Raw genomic sequence first — 18885 nt, 5'->3', positions numbered from 1 at the left:
AAAAAAATTGCAAATTAAAAAAAAAGTGATAAATCATCTTGAAGGCAGGTACCCTTGATATGAGGAGATGAAAATGGCATTTTACCTCTGCCTACTCCCCAAACCTATAACCTCTATTCTACTTCTAGGGAAAACAACATACAAATCTCAATTAAGGGACATTTTATAAAATACCTGACCAGTAATCCTCAAAGTTGTCAAGATCATCAAAAACAAGGAAACCTGGGATTTCCCTGGTGGCGCAGTGGCTAAGAATCTGCCTGCCAATGCAGGGGACACGGGTTCGAGCCCTGGTCCGGGAAGATCTCACATGCCTCGGAGCAACTAAGCCCGTGCATCACAACTACTGAGCCTGCGCTCTAGAGCCTGTGAGCCACAACTACTGAGCCCGTGAGCCACAACTACTGAAGTCCGTGTGCCTAGAGCTGGTGCTCTGCAACAAGAGAAGCCACTGCAATGAGAAGCCCACACACCACAACAAAGAGTAGCTCCCTCTCGCCACAACTAGAGAAAGCCCGCACACAGCAACGAAGACCCAGCACAGTCATAAATAAATAAATAAATAAATAAATAAAATTAAAAATAAAACCACTACATTATGCCAAAAAAAAAAAAGAAAGAAAGAAAAGAAAAGAAAACAAGGAAACCTGGAAAACTCACAATCAAGAGAAGCCTAAGGAGACGTGATGACACTGGGACAGACAAAGGGCATTAGGTAAAAACTAAGGAAATCTGAATAAAGTATAGACTTAATAATAATAATGTATCAGTACTGATTCATTAATTGTAACAAACGTGAGATGGTAATAGAGGACTGAGTGGGGGGACATATAGGAACCCTCTGTACAATCTTTGCAATTTTTCTGTAAATCTAAAACTTCTGAATAATAAGGTTTATTTTTTTAACACCTCCACATAAGAATGTCTCCTTTCTTCTCCTGAATCCGTAAGTCATATAACTTCTCTGAACTTCAATTTCCCCATCTTGAAATAGGGAAATTATTTTGAATCCTTCCAACTACAATCAATAACAACACTCTCATTTAGTGAATGAATGTTCACTGTGTACTAAAATCTGTGCTAGGCACCCTTTACATGCATTATTCCTGTGTAACCATCACAGTGAAACGGTGGGTTAAGATTGTCATTTTTCTTCTTTGTCCACCATGGAAAGAGGCTGCAACTAGACCAAGACACAGAGCTTTGGTTGGTGGAAACCAAATTCAAACTCCGTTATGTCTGATGTAAAAGGCTCTAAACCTGTGTTCTTCACTGGCTCAGATCCCTCCTTCCCTCTTCTATGCCCGTTGGTAGATGCTTCCCATCCCAAAGCCTGTTTTGAAAGATGTGTCTCCCCAGCAAACTGCTTGTAACTAAGCATTCTCTTTCATCAATCTCTAAAAATCTCTTTCTTAAGGTTTCTTTCTTTTTTTCTTTAAATTTTTATTGGAGTATAGTTGATTTACAATATTGTGTTAGTTTCAGGTGTACAGCAAAGTGAATCAGTTATACATATACATATATGCACTCTTTTTTAGATTCTTTTCCCATATAGGCCATTACAGCGTATTGAGTAGAGTTCCCTGTGCTATACAGTAGGTCCTTATTAGTTATCTATTTTATATATAGTAGTGTGTATATGTCCACCCCAATCTCCCAACTTATCCCTCCACACACCCCCCAACCCCTTATCCCCTGGTAACCTTAAGTTTTCTACATCTGTAACTCTATTTCTGTTTTGTAGATACATTCATCTGTACCCTTTTTTTAGATTCCACGTATAAGTGATATCATATGATATTCGTCTTTCTCTGCCTTACTTCTCTCAGTATGACAGTCTCTAGGTCCATCCATGTTGCTGCAAAATAGCATTATTTCATTCTTTTTTATGGCTGAGTAATATTCCATTGTATATGTGTACCACATCTTCTTTATCCATTCATCTGTTGATGGACACTTAGGTTGCTTCCATGTCCTAGCTATTGTAAATAGTGCTGCGATGAACACTGAGGTGCATGCATCCTTTCGAATTATGGTTTTCTCTGGATATATGCCCAGGAGTGGGATTGCTGAATCATATGGTAGCTCTAGTTTTAGTTTTTTAAGGAACCTCCATACTGTTCTCCATAGTGGCTGTACCAATTTACATTCCCACCAACAGTGTAGGAGGTTTCCCTTTTCTCCACACCCTCTCCAGCATTTATTGTTTGTAATTTTTTTGGTAATGGCAATTCTGACCGGTGTGAGGTGATACCTCATTGTAGTTTTGATTTGCATTTCTCTAATAATTAGTGATGTTGAGCATCTTTTTAGCCATCTGTATGTCGTCTTTGGAGAAATGTCTATTTAGGTCGTCTGGCCATTTTTTTGATTGGGTTATTTGTTTTTTTGATATTGAGCTGCATGAGCTGCTTCTACATTTTGGAGATTAATCCCTTGTCGGTTGCTTCATTTGCAAATACTTTCTCCCATTCTGAGGGTTGTCTTTTCATTTTATTTATGGTTTCCTTTGCCATGCAAAAGCTTTTAAGTTCTTTTTTATGGTTTCTGATCAGAAAGGCATCACCAGCAATGACAGCAATCATTCTTGGAGCATGTACCCTGTGCCAGGCACAGTTCTAAGAACTTTACGCTTACTAATGTAGCAAATTCATACAGTAATGGTAGAAGAAACCATTAACACTCCAGGTTCATATATTGTTGGTGGGAATGTAAAATAGTTCAGCCACTTTGGAAACTAGTTCGGCTGTTCCCCAAAATATTAAATGTAGAGCCACCATATGACCCAGCAATTCCACTCCAAAGTATATACCTAAGAAAATTGAAAACATGCCTTCATACAAAAACTTGCACACAGGTATTCACAGCAGCATTAATCATAACAGTCAAAAGAAACAACCCAAATGTTCATCAGCTGAAGAATGGATAAACACAATGTGGCATATCCATACAGTGGAGAATGTTACTTGGCAATAAAACGGAAAGAAGTGGGCTTCCCTGGTGGCGCAGTGGTTAAGAATCTGCCTGCCAATGCAGGGGACACGGGTTCAAGCCCTGGTCTGGGAAGATCCCACATGCCGCGGAGCAACAAAGCCCGTGTGCCACAACTACTGATCTTGCGCGTCTGGAGCCTGTGCTCCGCAACGAGAGGCTGCGATAGTGAGAGGCCTGCGCACCGCGATGAAGAGTGGCCCCCGCTTGCCGCAACTAGAGAAAGACCTCGCACAGAAACGAAGACCCAACACAGCCAAAAAATAAATAAATAAAGTGAAATTCTTTTTAAAAAAAAAAAACAAAACGGAAAGAAGTACTGATGCAAGCTACGACAGGGATGAACCTTGAGACCATAATGCTAAATGAAAGAAGCCAGTCATAAAAGACAGGTTGAATTGTAGGGTATGTGAATTATATATCAGTAAATTTGTTTTTAAAACCCTCCATTTTGCAAATAAGGAAACCATGGCACCGAAATGAGCACACTGCTTAAGATTACACAGCTACTCTGCTGAGCTCATTCAGAACAAAGAAACACGTTTCCAAATAGCAGCCTGATGGTGAATGATTTGGGTTTTGTTTTGTATTTCCCCAATGTTGACAGTCGTTTCTGGACTCCCCTTTTACCTCTGCCTAAGGAACTGCGTAAGTTAGGGTCAAGAGCCAGAGGTGGGTCAATGGAAGACAATGGTTATTGAGGATAGGCCCTAACAAGGTAGCCCTTGGGATTCTTTCGCTTTACTCTTTCTTCTCGTATGAGTTTATTGCTCCTCTCTCACAGTAGCATGTAAGCTCCAGGAAAGCTGGGCTTTTGTTTTGTTTACCTCCATATCCCCAGCCACTAGTTCAGCGCCTGGCATGATAGATGAAGCGAACAGCAGTTGAAAGAATAAAAGGCAGTGCAGACAGGGAATCAGACAGAGGGAGGTTTCTGACTTTGGTGCTGGTGAAACTCTCAGAGGTGGAAATGGAGTAGGGGTGGGGTGGTGTGCAGCATCAGAGATCTGAGGTACTTGCGGGAGAGATCTAGGAGAGGTTGGATATACGTATCTAGAAAATATTTCACTGAGAATTCCATACCCAAATGCTTACAGGGACCAGGGAAGTGCCCTGAATCATGCCAATGCCCCATTCCTAGACAATAGAGTGGAAAGGACAGTTGACAGTCTGGAGAGAATATGCCCCATCTCAAGTGACAGTCATAGGGAGAGCAGGTACAATGTTAACAGATTTTTGGATTTTTCAAGAGAAGCTGAAAACAAGGACTGCCAGGTGAAATTTTGTCTGCAAGCCAAGTTTCTCCTGGTCAACCCGTTTCTGACTTGTCGGAGCAAGGTAGACTTGAGTCCTCCCTAGAAGTCTTGGGTATGTGTGGTGGTAGCAGAAGAGTGTTGGATGCATCTTTCTTAAGATAATGGGTATACTTGGAACAAGTCAATTCTGGGTGGCTCAGGTGGGAGCCAGCTTCTCTAGCTCAGTTTAGTTGTCACTTGTTTTTTAATGATTACATCAAAGAATGATGTTAAGTGTAAAAAGATAGTTGTAAAATAGTACATTTCACAAGATCCCATTTTTTTCATAATATTTTGAACATACAGTTAGTAAAATAACTGGAGGAATATGCCCAGCAGTTAACAGTGGCCATCTCTGAGGAATGGGATTATGAAGCACTTCCTCTTTGTACTATGTATTTGTGTATTTGAACTGTTTTATAATGACCATGTATAAAAGAAAAACCAATAACTGATTTTTAAAAAATTATAGATCTTTTATCTTTTCTAACATTAACTACTATGCATGTTCATATATATGTGCAGGTAAACACAAATACCAAATGATTGACAGTGGTTACCTCGGTAAGGGTGCAGGGCTGGGGTATGTTGACACGAACGGGAGATCTAGTTTTGCTGTCTTTATTGCTTGAATCTTATACACAGTTGACCCTGGGGTATTGATTCCAGGACCTGCCATGGATACCAAAATCCTCAGATGCTCAAGTCCCATAGTTGGCTCTCCATATCTGTGGTCCCACATCCACAGATTCAACCAATCATTGATCATGTGGTACTGTATGAAGTATTTATTGGGAAAAAAACCACGTATAAGTGCAGCTCAAACCCGTGTTCAAGGGTCAACTGGAATATGTACTCCTGGACTGCAGAAAAATGTGAAAAACTTCAGTGCCCAACACTCCAATCCACCCATCCAGAAGTAGAACAAATTGCCCAGGTGGGAAGGAGGAGAAAACCTTTATCAGGACATGGACAATATTGTCCTCATCCCTCCCCAACCCCAATCCCCCCCAGGTGACCCACACACACTCAAAGAGGAGCCAAGGGGCCTCATTGTAACACTCATTTTTATATAAATATCTGCAAGTCATGTTACAGAATAAGCCCCACCGGGGAAAAAAGTCAATGTTATGTTTTTGTTAAACTGACCCCTGCCTTCTAGGTTGGGCCCCAGCCTGGGGGCACCTGCTGCTTTGGGAAGGCTGGGGCTGCTGCCAAGAGGCTGCTGAAGAAGCTGCCTGTGTGGCCCACCCCCGGGCCGACCCCCTTCTTTGGTGTGTGGTACATGGTGACCTTCTCTGGCCCCCCTTAAGGAGCCTGCGGCAGGGTACTGGGGAACAGGGTTCTGGAGACAAAGGCCCAGGAATCCTGGGGGCACTTGGAAATAGAGTGGGGGAGTCTGAAGCTTAGAGGTTGCGCCTTTGGGGATGGGGGCACACAGAGGTAACAGGAACAGGTGGGGGGAACCTGGGCTGACAGCCAAGCAGGAAGCATTTGCCCTTCTTTCTAGCCTAGGTACCCAGGTCCCTTTTCCTGTTGGTCCACCTCCTGCTGGGCCCCAGATTTCCAGGGATAAGCCCTGGGTTCCTGCCTGTTCCCTCCCAGCTCTCCCCCCTGCAATCCCCCCTCCCCCCACAGAGAGGCCAGAGGCTAGGAACACAGCACCAGTCTTAGGATTTAATTAACCAGGAAGGGGGATTATTGGGAGGGGCACCCCTGTAAAAATGTACAAAAGGTCTGGGGGCTATGTGGAAGGGGAGATAAATATGTACATGGAACCCCCCTTCCTTTAGCCCCTCCTCCCCCAGCCCTGAGAGGGCATGAGGACTTGGGTGGTAGGTGAAGAGGAGGGGGGCACTTTGGCCTCTGGCTTAGTGAGCCCTTGGGGAGGCAGGCCAAGGGCCTAGGGGCCCTCAGAAGGGGTGATGGTGCACCTCAGGAGATCACGAGCTATGACCTCTGAAATGACCCCTACTCTCATGTACACACACACACACACACACACACACACGCACGCACACACACCTCTCTAAAGGCTTGTGACCTCTGCCCTCCCAGTGACCCCAAGATCCAACTGATGCTTGATCTAGTGGGGGTTGGGGCTTACTGCTCCCAGATTCCACGACCTCAGAGGTGGCTGGTGAGGTCATGACCTCTGCCCTCCAGCCCTGGCTTGAAACCTCAGCTCCAGGACCTTGTCAAAAGAAAAGGGGGATGGAGCTATGCCCCTGCCCCTCCCCTTCCCTCACCTGTCAGCCCGGGCTGGGCCAGGGGCCCGAGGTGGGGAACTAGGCCGAGGGGCGGGCACAAGCGGAGGAGGTGCCCCCAAAAGGGCTCCTGGCGGGGTCTTGCTGAGAAGGTGAGGGGTTCCCGGGGCCGCAGTTGGTGGCGGCGGTGGAGCCAAGCGGCTGTATAGCAGGGGATGGGCAGGCTCTAGACCGTAGAGGCGGGCAGCGGCCACGGCCCCTGGGCCAGTCAGCTCCTCACCCGCCTCATAGAAGCGGGGTGGCCTAGAGAGGCGAGGGGGCCCTGCCAACCAGGCTGGCTCCAGGAAGCCAGCACAGCGCTCTGGAGGACTAGGGCCCAGAAAGGGGGGTGGCCGGGGCCTCTCAAACAGCAGGTGAAGGCCTTGAGGCCCGGCGGCGGTGGCGGCGGCGGCGGCGGCGGCGGCGGCGGCTGCGGCGGCAGCCTCCTCCTTCCGCTCTTCCTTTACCCGCACCGATTCCTTGGCTGGCCTGGCCCCTTCCTCGCCAGCCCGCGCCTTGGGAGTAGCAGGAGAAACTCGGAGCTGGGGCCGTGAGAAGGGGAGGTCCCTGGGGGCAGGTGAGGGAGGAGAGGATGAAGGTACTCCAGAGGTCGGACCGAGGTAAGGGAGGGCGGAGGGCAGGGCAGGGGGGTGCTGGCGGGGAAGCACACCTGTCTTTCTCCTCCTTAGTGAGAGAGGGCTCCCTCCGCTCCACAGGCCGCTCCTTGTCTGAGCCTGGTGTCCGGGCGGCCTCAGGGGGCCGGACCCAGGCAGGAAAGGCCAGAGGACTGCGGTGCAGGCGGCCCCATGGGTCTGGGGGGGAGGCGAAGGCTGGTGGGGCCCCTGGGCTTTCTTTCTGGGCAAAGACGGCGCCGGAGTCTAGACAGAAGACAAAGTAGAAAGTGATGGGAGCCAGGAGTGGGAGGTCTCACTCAGGCGTCCTCCCTGCCCCCTGCCTGAGCACAGGAGCCCACTGCCCCCGCCCCACCCCGTCCAGCACTCACTGAATGTGGGGCTGCCCAGGCCTCCAAAGGCCCCGTTGGAGAGGGCAGCCAAGGAGGCGAAGCTTGTGGGACGCCCAAAGGGATCTGTAGGAGAAAGGGGGATGGTCAGAGCACTGGGTGGCCAGCCCTGAGCAGGCATCAAGGACTGGCAGGGAAGAGGCTGATCACCAAGCAGGCCCCAGAAAAGCACTGAGCTTTAAGGTGCAACGTGTTGTTTAACCTCACAAGCTCCATGAGGCAGACGGAAACATTTCCACTTAAAGATGATTAAACAGGCTCAGAAAGGTGAAGTGACTTGCCAATCAATGGTCATCTAACCAGTGAGTGGAACCCCCAATCCAGGGCCTCTGACTCCAGAGGTCAGGCTCTTACCCCACAACCCCCGACACCAGCCACCCAGACCAGCTCTACAGCAAGCCACTCGCCTGAAAGCCTCTGCTAGCTTCCTCCCGCCTGCATGCAGGGCTGCTCTCAACCTGACCCTAACTTTGTATATACGTCACATAGTCAGTCAGAACATGTAACTAGCAAGCTATGGGAACCTCACAATTTCCTCTTCTAGGAACACCTTTCCCTAGGCCAGCTGGCTCAACTCCTCCTCGTCCATCCAAACCCAGGATAAATCTCCCCAAGAAGCCTGCCAAGATCACTGGGAGCCAGTGACCACGCTCTCTGCTGGGCCTGCACAACTTTCCTCCACCCCACTCTCCCAGGTGGCACACTCCCCACTACCACTGGCTAGTTAGAGACAGTGACTAAGCTGTCAGAGATTGGCAATTACTCTGCCCTTCCCTATCCCATTTTACAGAGGATGAGATCAAGGCTCAGAGCGGGTAGAGTAACCTGCCCAAGGTCACAAAGCAAGTGGAACCAGGTCTACCCTCCATTCCAGCTGCCTCTCAGGTCTAACTTCTATCCCCAGCTTAACACCTCCTGGAACTCAGGGACAAGGCTTAGGTTGCCCAACATGCCTTTGGCTCTTACCAATGTGGGTGCTGGGGCTCAGAAAGGGTCCGTGGGCCCCGGGAGCTGCTGTGAAAGGATTGGCTGCAGCGTGGACGGCACCTGGGGCAGAGAGGCGGGAGATTCTGATGAGGCTGAGTGGACGCAAGGTGGGCCTCGAGCTACAGGTGGGCAACCTCAGGCCCAGAGAGGGCTGGCCAGACTCACCAGTCGCAGTGAAGAGGGAGGCGGCCGGGTGGGAGAGCTCCTGCCCAGGGGGCAGGGCCCCATAGGGCCCCGGAAGGCAGGGCAGGAGGTCGTTCCGAAAGTCAAGCTTGTGGGAGTCGCCCTGCATGGGACAGGGAGAGGGGCAGTGAGTGAGGAGCCAGGTGTGGTCCCGCTCTTGCTCTTCCACCCCGAGGCCCCCTCCGAGGGCTGCCTGGCGCCAAGACAGGGCTTGGGTGGGCCTCTGTCTCTCTCAGAGCCTTCTCTGACCACCCCCCAGTTAGCAAGAGAACCTAGTGCTAACTTTGGAATTGCTCAGGCAGTGACCAGGGACAGGAGGGAACATTTCTGGCCAAGATTCTGCCAAGCTCTGCTGAAGGTAGACGCCCAGAGCTCTGGCAGGCCCGCTCTCCCCAGCCCTCCGGCCCCAGTACCTTCATCTTTTCCTGGTGTCTCAGGATCATGTAAGCCACGCGCACGTGCATGGCACACCACTTCCCTGGTTTCTGCCGCCCCAGAAGGATGACCAAAGGGAAAGGGAAGGAAAGAATGTTCACTCATCACCCACTCCAGACCTGGCCCTGGGCCCAGCCTTGCCACACAACGTCCCCACTCATCACCCCTACACCTGAGGGATGACTAGGTTCATTTCACAGCCTAGGAAACTGAGGCTCAGAGAGATAAACTGTCTTGCCCAAGGTCCCATGGCCAGCTGTGTCTGAACCCAGGTCTGCAGTTTGCAAGCCTTTCGCTTCCTGCTGTTCCACATCTGGCTGCCTCCACGTCTTGGGCTTCTTGCTTATTCCCAAGCAAGACCCTCCCCTCACACAAACACCCTGACGCCAGCCCCCAGCCTCATGCAGCCTGAGGTCCTCACCAAACTCACCCTCAAAGGTGGCCGGAAATGGTCAGGGATCTGGGAATAGCAAAGCAGAGATTGGCAGCAGTTCAGACCTGTTTACTGACCTGGGCACCTCATCTCCACAGTCCCCAATGCCCCCCCAAACACCTCCCTGAGACTGTATGCAGCTCCCTCAAACCTTTCCTTTTCCCATCTCTCCCACTCCGGGCACCTCCCCTCCAGCACCAAGTTACTGAACCTGGCTCCAAGGAGGTGCCCTGCTTGGAAGGCTGCAGAGTGGGTCAGTGGGTAGGCAGGACAGGTTTCTCAGAGAAAAAGAGTAGCTATCTGATAAACAGCTTTATATAATGAAGATCTGCTTAAGATTTCTTTAGAAAAAAGCCTTTACTATTGTTAAAAGAAGCTAGAAAACCTCTGGCCTAGTCTCTCCTTTAGGAAACAGATCTCGTGCTTTTCATGATGTTCCCAAAGCCCTGGGCTTTAAGGCTGCTCCCCACGTCACTTCACAGAGAAGCAGCTTATCTTTTCATTGTTTTATGGACAAAACTTCCTGGTATGATGTCATTTGAAAAACAGAGTGCTGTGACTTAAAAAATTCGAAAACCCCTACAAAAACCACCGTCCTAGGAATCTTATTTCTGGGGCGACTTCATGAAATTCCTATCTCTCATGCCTGAGAAATCCTTCATTTACAGAAATTCCCTCTTCTCAGATTCTCAGGGACACCCCTGACCATATATATTAAAGGGAGGAATCAGTGGTTCACTCTCAAGTCAACCCTGCTCTCCCTCAACAGATCTTCCAGCTCCCTGAGGACCTGCCTTGGCCCCCCTCACCTGTGTCCCCTTTTGGGGAAGCCCGCTCGGCACTGGCCCCAGTCGTGGTGGCAGCTCAGGGTTCGTGCTCTGGGAAAGGGGAGTGGAGGGATCAGTCAGGAGAGCTGACACCAGGCATAAAAGGGGTCTAAAACCAAGCTGCGGGCTAGGACAGGGAGGGAGCATGGCTTTGGAGAAACCTGGGTCCATAAGAGGAGGGCAGGAGGATGGGCATGGTTTTGGGGAATGGGAAGGTAAGTGGATCCAGGGGTATCTGGGTTTGTAAGGGGTGGGAGGTGGTGGTGTCGTCTGGATTGGGAGCTCACCTTGGGCTGGAAGGCCCCCTGCAGGGAGCCAAAGGAGACAGCCGGCGGGAGGCCCGGAGGTAGGCCGGGCACTGCGGGAGGGAAGGCCGTGTACGGCTGTGGAGAGAAGGGGACTAGTCCAAGCTGGGGGTGGAGGTGCAGCCCATCTGTGGTCTGCCCATCAGTCCTCTGGCCTCCACCCTAAATCCCCCCCCCAGGGAGCTCTCCCAGGCTCAAGGCTCTTGCTTTTGAAGCCGAAGACTGGACCCCAACAATCAGGGCCACACGCATTGATGCATCCATGCCCACACACCACACAAACCACACACACACACACACACACACACACGCACACTCACACACACACACACTCACATTATGCCGGAAAAGGCCTTCCATCTTTCCTGGGTATTTCTCAAACTAGGGAAGAGAAGGGAAGAGTAAGCTGCCAGCCAGGAACCCAGGGCCTTCCCCTGGAAGCCATACCCTCCCCCCAGGCCTCTTAGCCTCATCACTGGCCCAATGAGGAGCTCACCATGTGGGGGCCGTGGGGTGGCAGCAGGCCCGGGGGGTAAGGGGTGAAGTGCTGGTGGGTGTGCTGGTGGGTGTGCTGGTGCTGGTGGTTGTGCTGGTGGAACTGGAAGGCCAGGGGCCGGGCGGAGCCCCCTGCCCCCACCACCTCGGGGCCACCCTGGGCATTCAGGTAGCGAGAGTTCAGGTCCTGGCCGATCAGGTCCTGCTCTGTGGGAGGGGAGGGGGAGAAGGCTTTAACATCTGTAGTCACCGTGTCAGCCTCCTTGGGCCCGGGTGACTGGCCTTCCCTTCTGGCCTTGGGCCACTCCCTCCTCACGCCCTGCTGCTTGCTAAGGTCCAGATGTCCCAAAGCCAACTGGGCCCAAGCCCGGGGCCATGGCCCCCCACCCCCCGGCCAGGACCCCAAACTCACCAGAAAGGGCGTTAGCGGCTGAGGCCCCAGGGTGCCCTGGCACCTGCAGCAGGGGTGGGGGCGGGGGCAGGGCAGGGCCAGGGGAGAATAAGGAGGGGTGGGGGGGTGGGGGTGCGGGCCGCAGCCCGGGTGGGGGGAAGCTGTGGGTGGACAAAGGCAGGGGCAGTGAGGGCGTCGGGGGCCGGTGGGTGAGCTGCGCGGACGAGGAGGAGGCAGATGAGGAGGAAGAGGACGAAGAGGATGATGAGGGGGGAGGCTGAGCCACGGGAGGGGCCGGGGCCTTGGGGGGCGGCCGTGAAGAGCTGGGGAGAGAAGTGGGGAGATGAGTGAGGGGTTGGGAGGTGCCAGCTCTGACGGGAGGAGGTCAGAAGCCTGGGCGATACCTTGACCCTGGTTCTCCAACATGGAAGGTGGTAGAACCTGGCCCCCAGGACCCCCACCCACCGACCCGGGGAACCCATCCTCAGACTGAGGTACCTCCCACACCCAACAGCCCCCTCTCTCCCTCTCTAGGTCTCTTTTTCCACACAGCTGCCTCTGACACCTCTGGCCATGTGACTTTCCCTTTTCTGACTCGACCACAGCACAAAACATATCGTTCACTTTGACGCTTAATTACGACAGGCCACCTGGGTTCCCACCCTACGACAGTGGAAGCAGCACCGCCCTGGCCTGGCCTAGGAGTCAGGAGACCTGAATTCTAGGCCCATCTTGCCATTAACACCCTGGGTGACCTTGAGCAAGTCACTGCCCCTCTCTGAGCCTTAGTTTTCCCAATAATAAGAGAATGATAATGATGATAACAATAACAACAAAGATAGCATCGATGATAATAATAGTGTCAGTGATTCTTACCCTTTAGTGAGCACTTACTGTAGGCCAAGTGCTGTCACCTGCTTTATATGCTAATCCAAGTCTCCAACATTCCACATCACCTTCCCAATTGCTGCCGCATCCATGGAACCCCCTGTACCATTTACTTCTTTAACTTAACTCAGTTTGTTTTTACTTAGCCTCACCAAGCAGTAACACGTGAAATAAAGGGATTGAGGAACTACTCATATTTTTTTAAAGCACATCAGAATTGAAAAAATTTTACTCACATAACATCTAAAATGCGCTCACATACCACTAACAAAGAGCGTACACACTTTGGGAAACACTGCATTAACTCATAATTAATCCTCACAACAGCTTTACAATGAAGGTACTATTATTTCACTTTACATAAAGAAGAAATCGAGGCTCAGAGAGGTTAAGTGACTTGTCGAAAATCACACAGCCATTAAGTGGCAGAGCAAGAATTTGAATCCAGGTCTGACTGACACCAAAGCCAGCACTCTTAATCATCATGTCAGCATTTCCCAAAGTATGTTCCAAAGAACACTATTCCTAACAGATGTGCCTTGCGAAAATGTCTCACCAGCAAATAAGATTGGGAAACGGCACAAACTGGATTCCCCTCTATGTGAATGTATAAAGGGTTCTGATAAGTCCTGTAGTAATCTCTTCAGATTTGTTCCACCCAGCGTCTCTCAAACTTTTTAGCCTCCGAATCCCTTTTCAAGTCATACCCACAGGTACCATCCCATGTCCCAGCCACAGAACGCAGGGGTTGACACCAAAACAACCAGGCCTTTCCAGACCAGGCCAAACCCCTGGACCACTCACCTGCCAGTGCTGAGGTCCAGGCTGCTGCCATAGGGGGAAGTGCGGAGGCCGAAAGGCGAGACCCGAAGCTGCAGCTGGGGCTGGGGTGGGGGTGGCAGACTGGGGGCGGCCGGCAAGGGTGCAGGGGGTGAGACAGGAGGCCGAGGGGCCGGTGGAGGCGGTGGTTCCTTCGGGGGAAAAGGCACTAGCAGCGGGTCGGGCCCTGGGGGCTGTTCCTGGCTCCGCTCCAGGCCCGACACTTTAGGGACTACGGAGAGTTTTGCTTCACAGTTCCCATTGAAGGCGCCGTGGGGGCCCGAGGCTGTGAAGGCAGGACGGCAGATATATTCAGTTGAGGTCCATGCTCACCCAATTTCCCTCCCTTGTCTCCAACCCCAGCCCTTGGGACCAACCTTTGCTGGTTGAGACAGTAAAGGATGGGTCAAGGTCATCATCGGAGACCTGGGGAAGAAAGACAGGGACAGGGTCAGGTTCTGGTCAGGTCAGGCCCTCACTCAGGAAGGCCAACAACCTCTGGAGTCTGCTAGGAACTGGTAGTGGTGACAAGTCTATTCCACCAACTTAGCTGAAATCCACCAAAGATTGTGAGCTCTAGGGGGCCCTGTGCTTGGGGAAAAGGGCAGAGCAACTGAGCCTGAGAATCTGATAGGCTGGGAAGACTGAACTGAGGCAGCACGGAAGTAGCAGAGAAACAAGCAAATCAAAAATGTCAGATATCACTAACTGCTGGCTCAGATGCCTACCTGGCTTACAGATTTGTTTGATCCATAAATGTTAGCAAAATTTTTAAACTAATTGCTGATATTTAGAAATCCGGAGATTCCTCATAAAAACTCAGACTTGCAGGTTCTCTTGAGAATGGGCCCCTATTCTCCCAATAGCGGCTGCCCCGTTCGGATAGACAAGTACTATTTGTTTCACCACAGTTCCTGTCCAGCCAACTTTTTAAACTACTGCAAGACACACATCAGGGAGTACAAATTTAGTTAGTTACAGGAGTATAGCACCAACCGTTAGAACACACTTTCAAAATTAGCACATCAGCCCTAAGGATAAAATGAAATACACCTTTACAGGATATGTTCTTAAACTGACTACAACGGTTTAGCGTCCTCACTGCCATGGCCATGGTCTCAACTCAGACTCTAATCTACAGGAACAGACTAATGGCCAGCAGGAAGGACCAACTGGATTCCACAGCCACCCCAGGTTTCCATGGAGAACCACTGGTGTCTCCAAGGGCTTTGGAAAGGATGGCACAGCAAGGCATGGGCCTTTGATTCTTTGGTCAACTGGCTCTAGTTACCAAATATAACCTGTCACTTACTTTCTCAATCCCCCGCCCCATACTTCCTCCCCAAAAATCTAATTCTGGCTCAACCTAACACACGTTCCCCACTTAAGGAGAGACTCTGTCTGCTGCACAAGGAAACCTTTAAGCTGCAGTTCATTTTATGAGCTGTAATACTGCCCACCCAACAAGTTCTAGCCCCACTCACCCTCTCGTCCAGATCGCTTTCCGCGTCACACTGGGGAGAAGGAAGGACAGAGGTGTCACAAGAGGGAAGAGGAGTCGGGGCAAAGGTCGAGAGGGGAGTTTCAGACAGGGAGCGAAAGGGGAGGGGCTGGTACAGGTGGAAGGCACTTACTATGTATCCAGCTTCCAGAGAATGACGGGAGGAGGCCTGAGAAAGACCAGAGTCCAGAGGTAAGGGAGGCTGACTGGCGAGACCTTTGGATAAAGTCTAAACTGCCCGGCAAGGCACTCAAGGCTCCTCATAACCTATTCTCAATCTCTTTCTACTGCCCACACCTTGTTCTCAATGCTCTGGCAATTTTTCAAATATACCAGATTCTCACATCTCTCTGTTTTCGCCCAAAACAACTTAGCCCTGTTTCTCTTCTTAGCAAACTTATGACTATCCTTCAAGGCCTGACTAAGACATCCCAGGGGGCTTTCCCTAACCACAACCCTCCTCCCATCCCCCAGACAGAATGAGTGGCTTCCTCATGTGGGTTTCTGCAGCATCTCTCCCAGATCTCTGCCTTCTGTTGCTTCTCAGGTTTTCGTCTAGGTATTTGCTCAAAGACTGCTTCTTTCCTGCTACAATGACACCGACTTGAAAAGTTGTGCAGAGACCATATCTAACTTATGATTCAACTAAGTCCCTTTGCTACATCTCTGAATTACCAATATGTTTAAGGCAGACGTAGTGTCAGCCAAAAGCAGGCAAGTCTGACTATGGACATGTCTTTGTCAGACTTGGATGGGGCAGTGGAACCTCAAATTTGCTCTGCCTTTCTCTTTGCCCTTAGAGACTGGGGTCACCGTTTACCATGGGTAGCAGAACTGCTGACGGAAAATGGGTCTATGTGAAGAACATTCAACAGAGAGTTTTAAAGGACAGGGATTTGGGACAAGCTCACCTCTTTCCTTCTCCGCTTATTGGGCCATTTTCGGGTCCGATCCCCAGAGGGCCGGCCAGGCTCTCGATCAGAGCTGTCCCCTGGCTCCCCAGTTGCCCCACTGGAGCCCCCCCTCTTCCGCTTCCCAGAATGCTTCAGCCGATGCTCCAGTCGCTCTGGGGGCTGAAGAGACGCATCCTTCTGTGGAGGAGAAGGTGGAACGACAATAGATGGAGAAAGGAAAGCTCCGACCTCTCTAAGGGTGACCAAGCTATCAAAGTGGCTCTCAGGCCAGGTAACCTGGTTGGTCCCTGGAGACTAGCTCTACCTCCTCCCACCCCAGGGTGGGGCAGCGGTCTGGCCAGAGGAGCCGGTTGCTCTGGTTTGGGGTGCCAGCATTCCCCCCTCAACTCCACCCCCTCCAGGCACCGTACCCTTCTCTCTGGCCCTCTGAAAAGGTCCCCGGCCCCACCAGGCCCCACCTGCAAGGCCTCGAGGCTGGCGAAGCTGGCGATGGCGAAACCATCGATCAAATCCTCCTCCTCTTCTTCTTCCTCCTCAGGCTCCTCCTCAGCCTCCCCATCGTCTGCGCCCCCCTCCTCCTCCTCCTCCTCTTCCTCCCCGCGGCTGCCCGAGCCAGCAGGCCGCTTCCGAGCTCGGGGTCGCGGGGGCCGAGGCCTAGGACGCGGCCGCCGCCGTCTCGGGCCTCCGGGCCGCTCTCCAGACGAAGCTGACGACCAGGGCCTGGCGGGCGGCGGCGGCGACGACGACGACGAGGAGCCGCGCGGGGCGGCCAACAGGGCCCGGGGCGCGTCGCCGCCGGGACCTCGGCGGCGCCGCTGCTCCCGGTCTCGGTCTCGGCGCGAGCAGCGCCGCCGCCGCCGCTCCCCCTCAGCGGCCCAGCCAGGGCCCGGAGCCGCGGCCGCTGCCGTCTCCATGGCGACCGCCCTCAGCGCCGCATCCGGAGGCGGCGGGCCCCGAAACGGCCTGTCCGCAGGCCCGGGGTCGCAGGCGCGGCGCTGGCGGCTGCACAGGGACGAGAGGGCCACGGCTTCCCCTTTAAAGCAGGATCTGCTGGCCCCGAGCTTGCCCCAAGGCCAAGGCCCGGGGAGCCGGCGCCGCCCCCGGGGCGACAAGCCTGAGAGCCCCCCCTGTGGGGCCGGCGGGGCCAAGACGGCGAAAACGGGGCGGTCGTCCCTTTAAGGCAAGGCCTCAAGTTGTCCAGCCTCTGGCCCCTTTAAGACGACCCGACGGTGTCCGACCGGCCTAGTTCGGTGGCCGCCCCCTGCCAGGGGTCGAGACAACTCTCCCCGAGGAAGAGGAAGGGCCACCCCTTTACCAGGGGCCGAAAGCTCGCCCCGAAACGCAGACCTCCCCTTTAAAAGTGCCTCAAGTCCGCCGGCTAAAAGAGGCCACCCCTTTAAAGAGTCCAGGGTTCTCCAAACAGCAGGCCGCCCCTTTAAGGGCTCGGGAGTTAGTTTCTAGTCCTCCACAAGCAGCCACTTCCCCTTTAAGTTGAATTTAAAAGACTTCTTGCGTGGGGCAGAAGTGGCGGTGAGAATTCCCACTAGCTCCACTTCTCCCAACAGTACAGTTCTCAATTTGTCAGCGTCTGTTCGGTGGCTTCCCCTTTAAAGGCTGGCGTTGTAGTCTGCCGAGATCAGTGGCCACCCCTTTAAGGAGATTTAAAGGGGCCTCTTCCAGGCCCAGCTCTTCCAGCCTCCGCCTCCGGTCGCCATGAAAGGCGCGAGGTGGGGGGCGGGGCCGCAGGGGCCAGCCCTCCAAAGCCCCGGATGTGAGGCAACGGTGACGGGTAAAGCTTGTCTGTCTGCCGACATAAAAGTCTCTTCCTCCTTTCCTCCGTCTCCGTCTGACTTGCGTCTTAAGGGATCCGGAACGGCTGTTGGGCAGCGAGGGAACCCCAGCTCACCCTCCTGTCGTCTCCTTGGAGTCTTGGGCCTCTTCTCCGCCAGGACTTCCCTGCCCCTCCTCCCTCTTCCTTCTCAGCCTACGCCTCCTTCCTCTCTCGGCCTCCTCCCACTCTCCACCCCCTTCCCCCTCACCCCTCTACAGCCTTAGTCGTTGATAGGTTGAGAAGTGTACGTCAAGGCGAAGGGCGGAGTCAAACTCGGGGGCGTGAGTAATATGTAACCGCCCTCAAATCTTGGATTGGGTATACGTCAGATTAGCTCCGCCCTTCATCAAATCTTGTGACTCGACTGGTTAGAAGTAGGTGCTTGGGGCGGTTCTCCAGATGACCCCGCCTCTTCCTGCTCTTCGTTCATTGGCCCGTCTTCTGACGGCGTCAAGGCGAGGATCTGGATGTAGTGCGCGAGGCCTAGGGAACTGTTGGCCGCTGGGCGGCGCGCGGCCGCGGAAGGTCCCAGTCGACAGCCAGCAACGTCTTCTCTCCCTTTCCGCTGCTTGGCTTAGCCCACCGGCAGCCTGGCTTCTCGCGCACGCGAGTGGTGATACCACCATCCGGCTGGCAGCTCAGCGGGATCCCCCGTCGTGCGTGGTGGCTAGAGCACGCTGCGTGCTTTGAGAGCGCTAGTCGCGCGGGAAGGAAACCGCATCCCGTTATCGCTCGGTGCAGTGGGAGAGTGCTGGCCTGTGGTCTCCTCGTGCTAACAAGAAAAAAAGTGCCGGGTACCTTCTCACATATTAACTCATTTGACAATGAGAAGTATCTTAGGAAAGTACTGCTATCGGCCCCATTTTACAGATAGAGAGGGGAATTGACGCACATTTAGTTTCCTAACCAAGATTTGGACTCAAGAAGCTTAGCTCCAGTCTGTGCTCTTTACCACTGCTCTGTTCTGCCTCTAAGTTATGAAAGATGTAGAGTGCTGCTTGTGTCCTCTGGTTGCCTGGGTTACCCTTTTAATGTGGATGTTACACTGAGAGTCAACTTGCTTTCTTATGTATAAAATGGGTATAATTCTCACAGGGCTATGTGTAGGTCAATTACCTGTGACAGGTTGTTGTAGGTACTTAATTACAGCTGATTACTCTTAGCTCTTGAATCCAGCAGCATGTTCCTGGCCTGCGTGTTAGGAGGAACTCAGGGCCATCTTGAACAAGGCCTTAGTCCACTCTGGGACTTTGTCTCCTTTTTTTTTTTTGCCACGCTGCGCGGCATGCGGGATATTAGTCCCCCGACCAGGGATCAAACCCG

The 18885-nt window shown here is 52.4% G+C and overlaps 1 protein-coding gene across 2 annotated transcripts; it reads right to left on the bottom strand.

Moving 5' to 3' along the window:
- Window positions 1-5949: 5949 nt before the first annotated feature.
- FBRS (fibrosin) lies at window positions 5950-17736 on the bottom strand. 2 transcript variants are annotated; one of them, XM_068524065.1, is made up of 18 exons: window positions 16190-17736; window positions 15729-15908; window positions 14951-14986; window positions 14801-14830; window positions 13694-13742; window positions 13302-13602; window positions 11631-11932; window positions 11220-11425; window positions 11060-11104; window positions 10706-10801; window positions 10401-10469; window positions 9589-9618; window positions 9137-9208; window positions 8706-8826; window positions 8520-8600; window positions 7536-7619; window positions 7203-7410; window positions 5950-7099 (listed from the first exon to the last, which is right to left on the bottom strand). In XM_068524065.1, exons 1-18 carry the CDS (start codon window positions 16643-16645, stop codon window positions 6532-6534), a joined length of 2934 nt encoding a protein of 977 aa, XP_068380166.1. In that variant the 5' UTR covers window positions 16646-17736; the 3' UTR covers window positions 5950-6531. The 2 variants fall into 2 exon arrangements, with proteins under 2 accessions (XP_068380166.1, XP_068380167.1); XM_068524066.1 differs by lacking the exon at window positions 11060-11104.
- Window positions 17737-18885: the final 1149 nt, after the last annotated feature.

Source organism: Eschrichtius robustus, chromosome 16 (genome assembly GCF_028021215.1).
Source record: "Eschrichtius robustus isolate mEscRob2 chromosome 16, mEscRob2.pri, whole genome shotgun sequence".
NCBI classification, from domain to species: Eukaryota; Metazoa; Chordata; class Mammalia; order Artiodactyla; family Eschrichtiidae; genus Eschrichtius; species Eschrichtius robustus.
This window is presented reverse-complemented; position numbering and strand designations above follow the sequence as displayed.

Excerpts from the sequence above, each read along its gene's own strand:
- FBRS (XM_068524065.1), bottom strand. The coding sequence starts at position 16,645 with ATGGAGACGGCAGCGGCCGCGGCTCCGGGCCCTGGCTGGGCCGCTGAG. Across the intron at positions 13,603-13,693 it reads TACTGTCTCAACCAGCAAAG|CCTCGGGCCCCCACGGCGCC; the intron begins GTTGGTCCCAAG and ends CTGCCTTCACAG. Across the intron at positions 8,827-9,136 it reads GACACCAGGAAAAGATGAAG|GGCGACTCCCACAAGCTTGA; the intron begins GTACTGGGGCCG and ends TGTCCCATGCAG.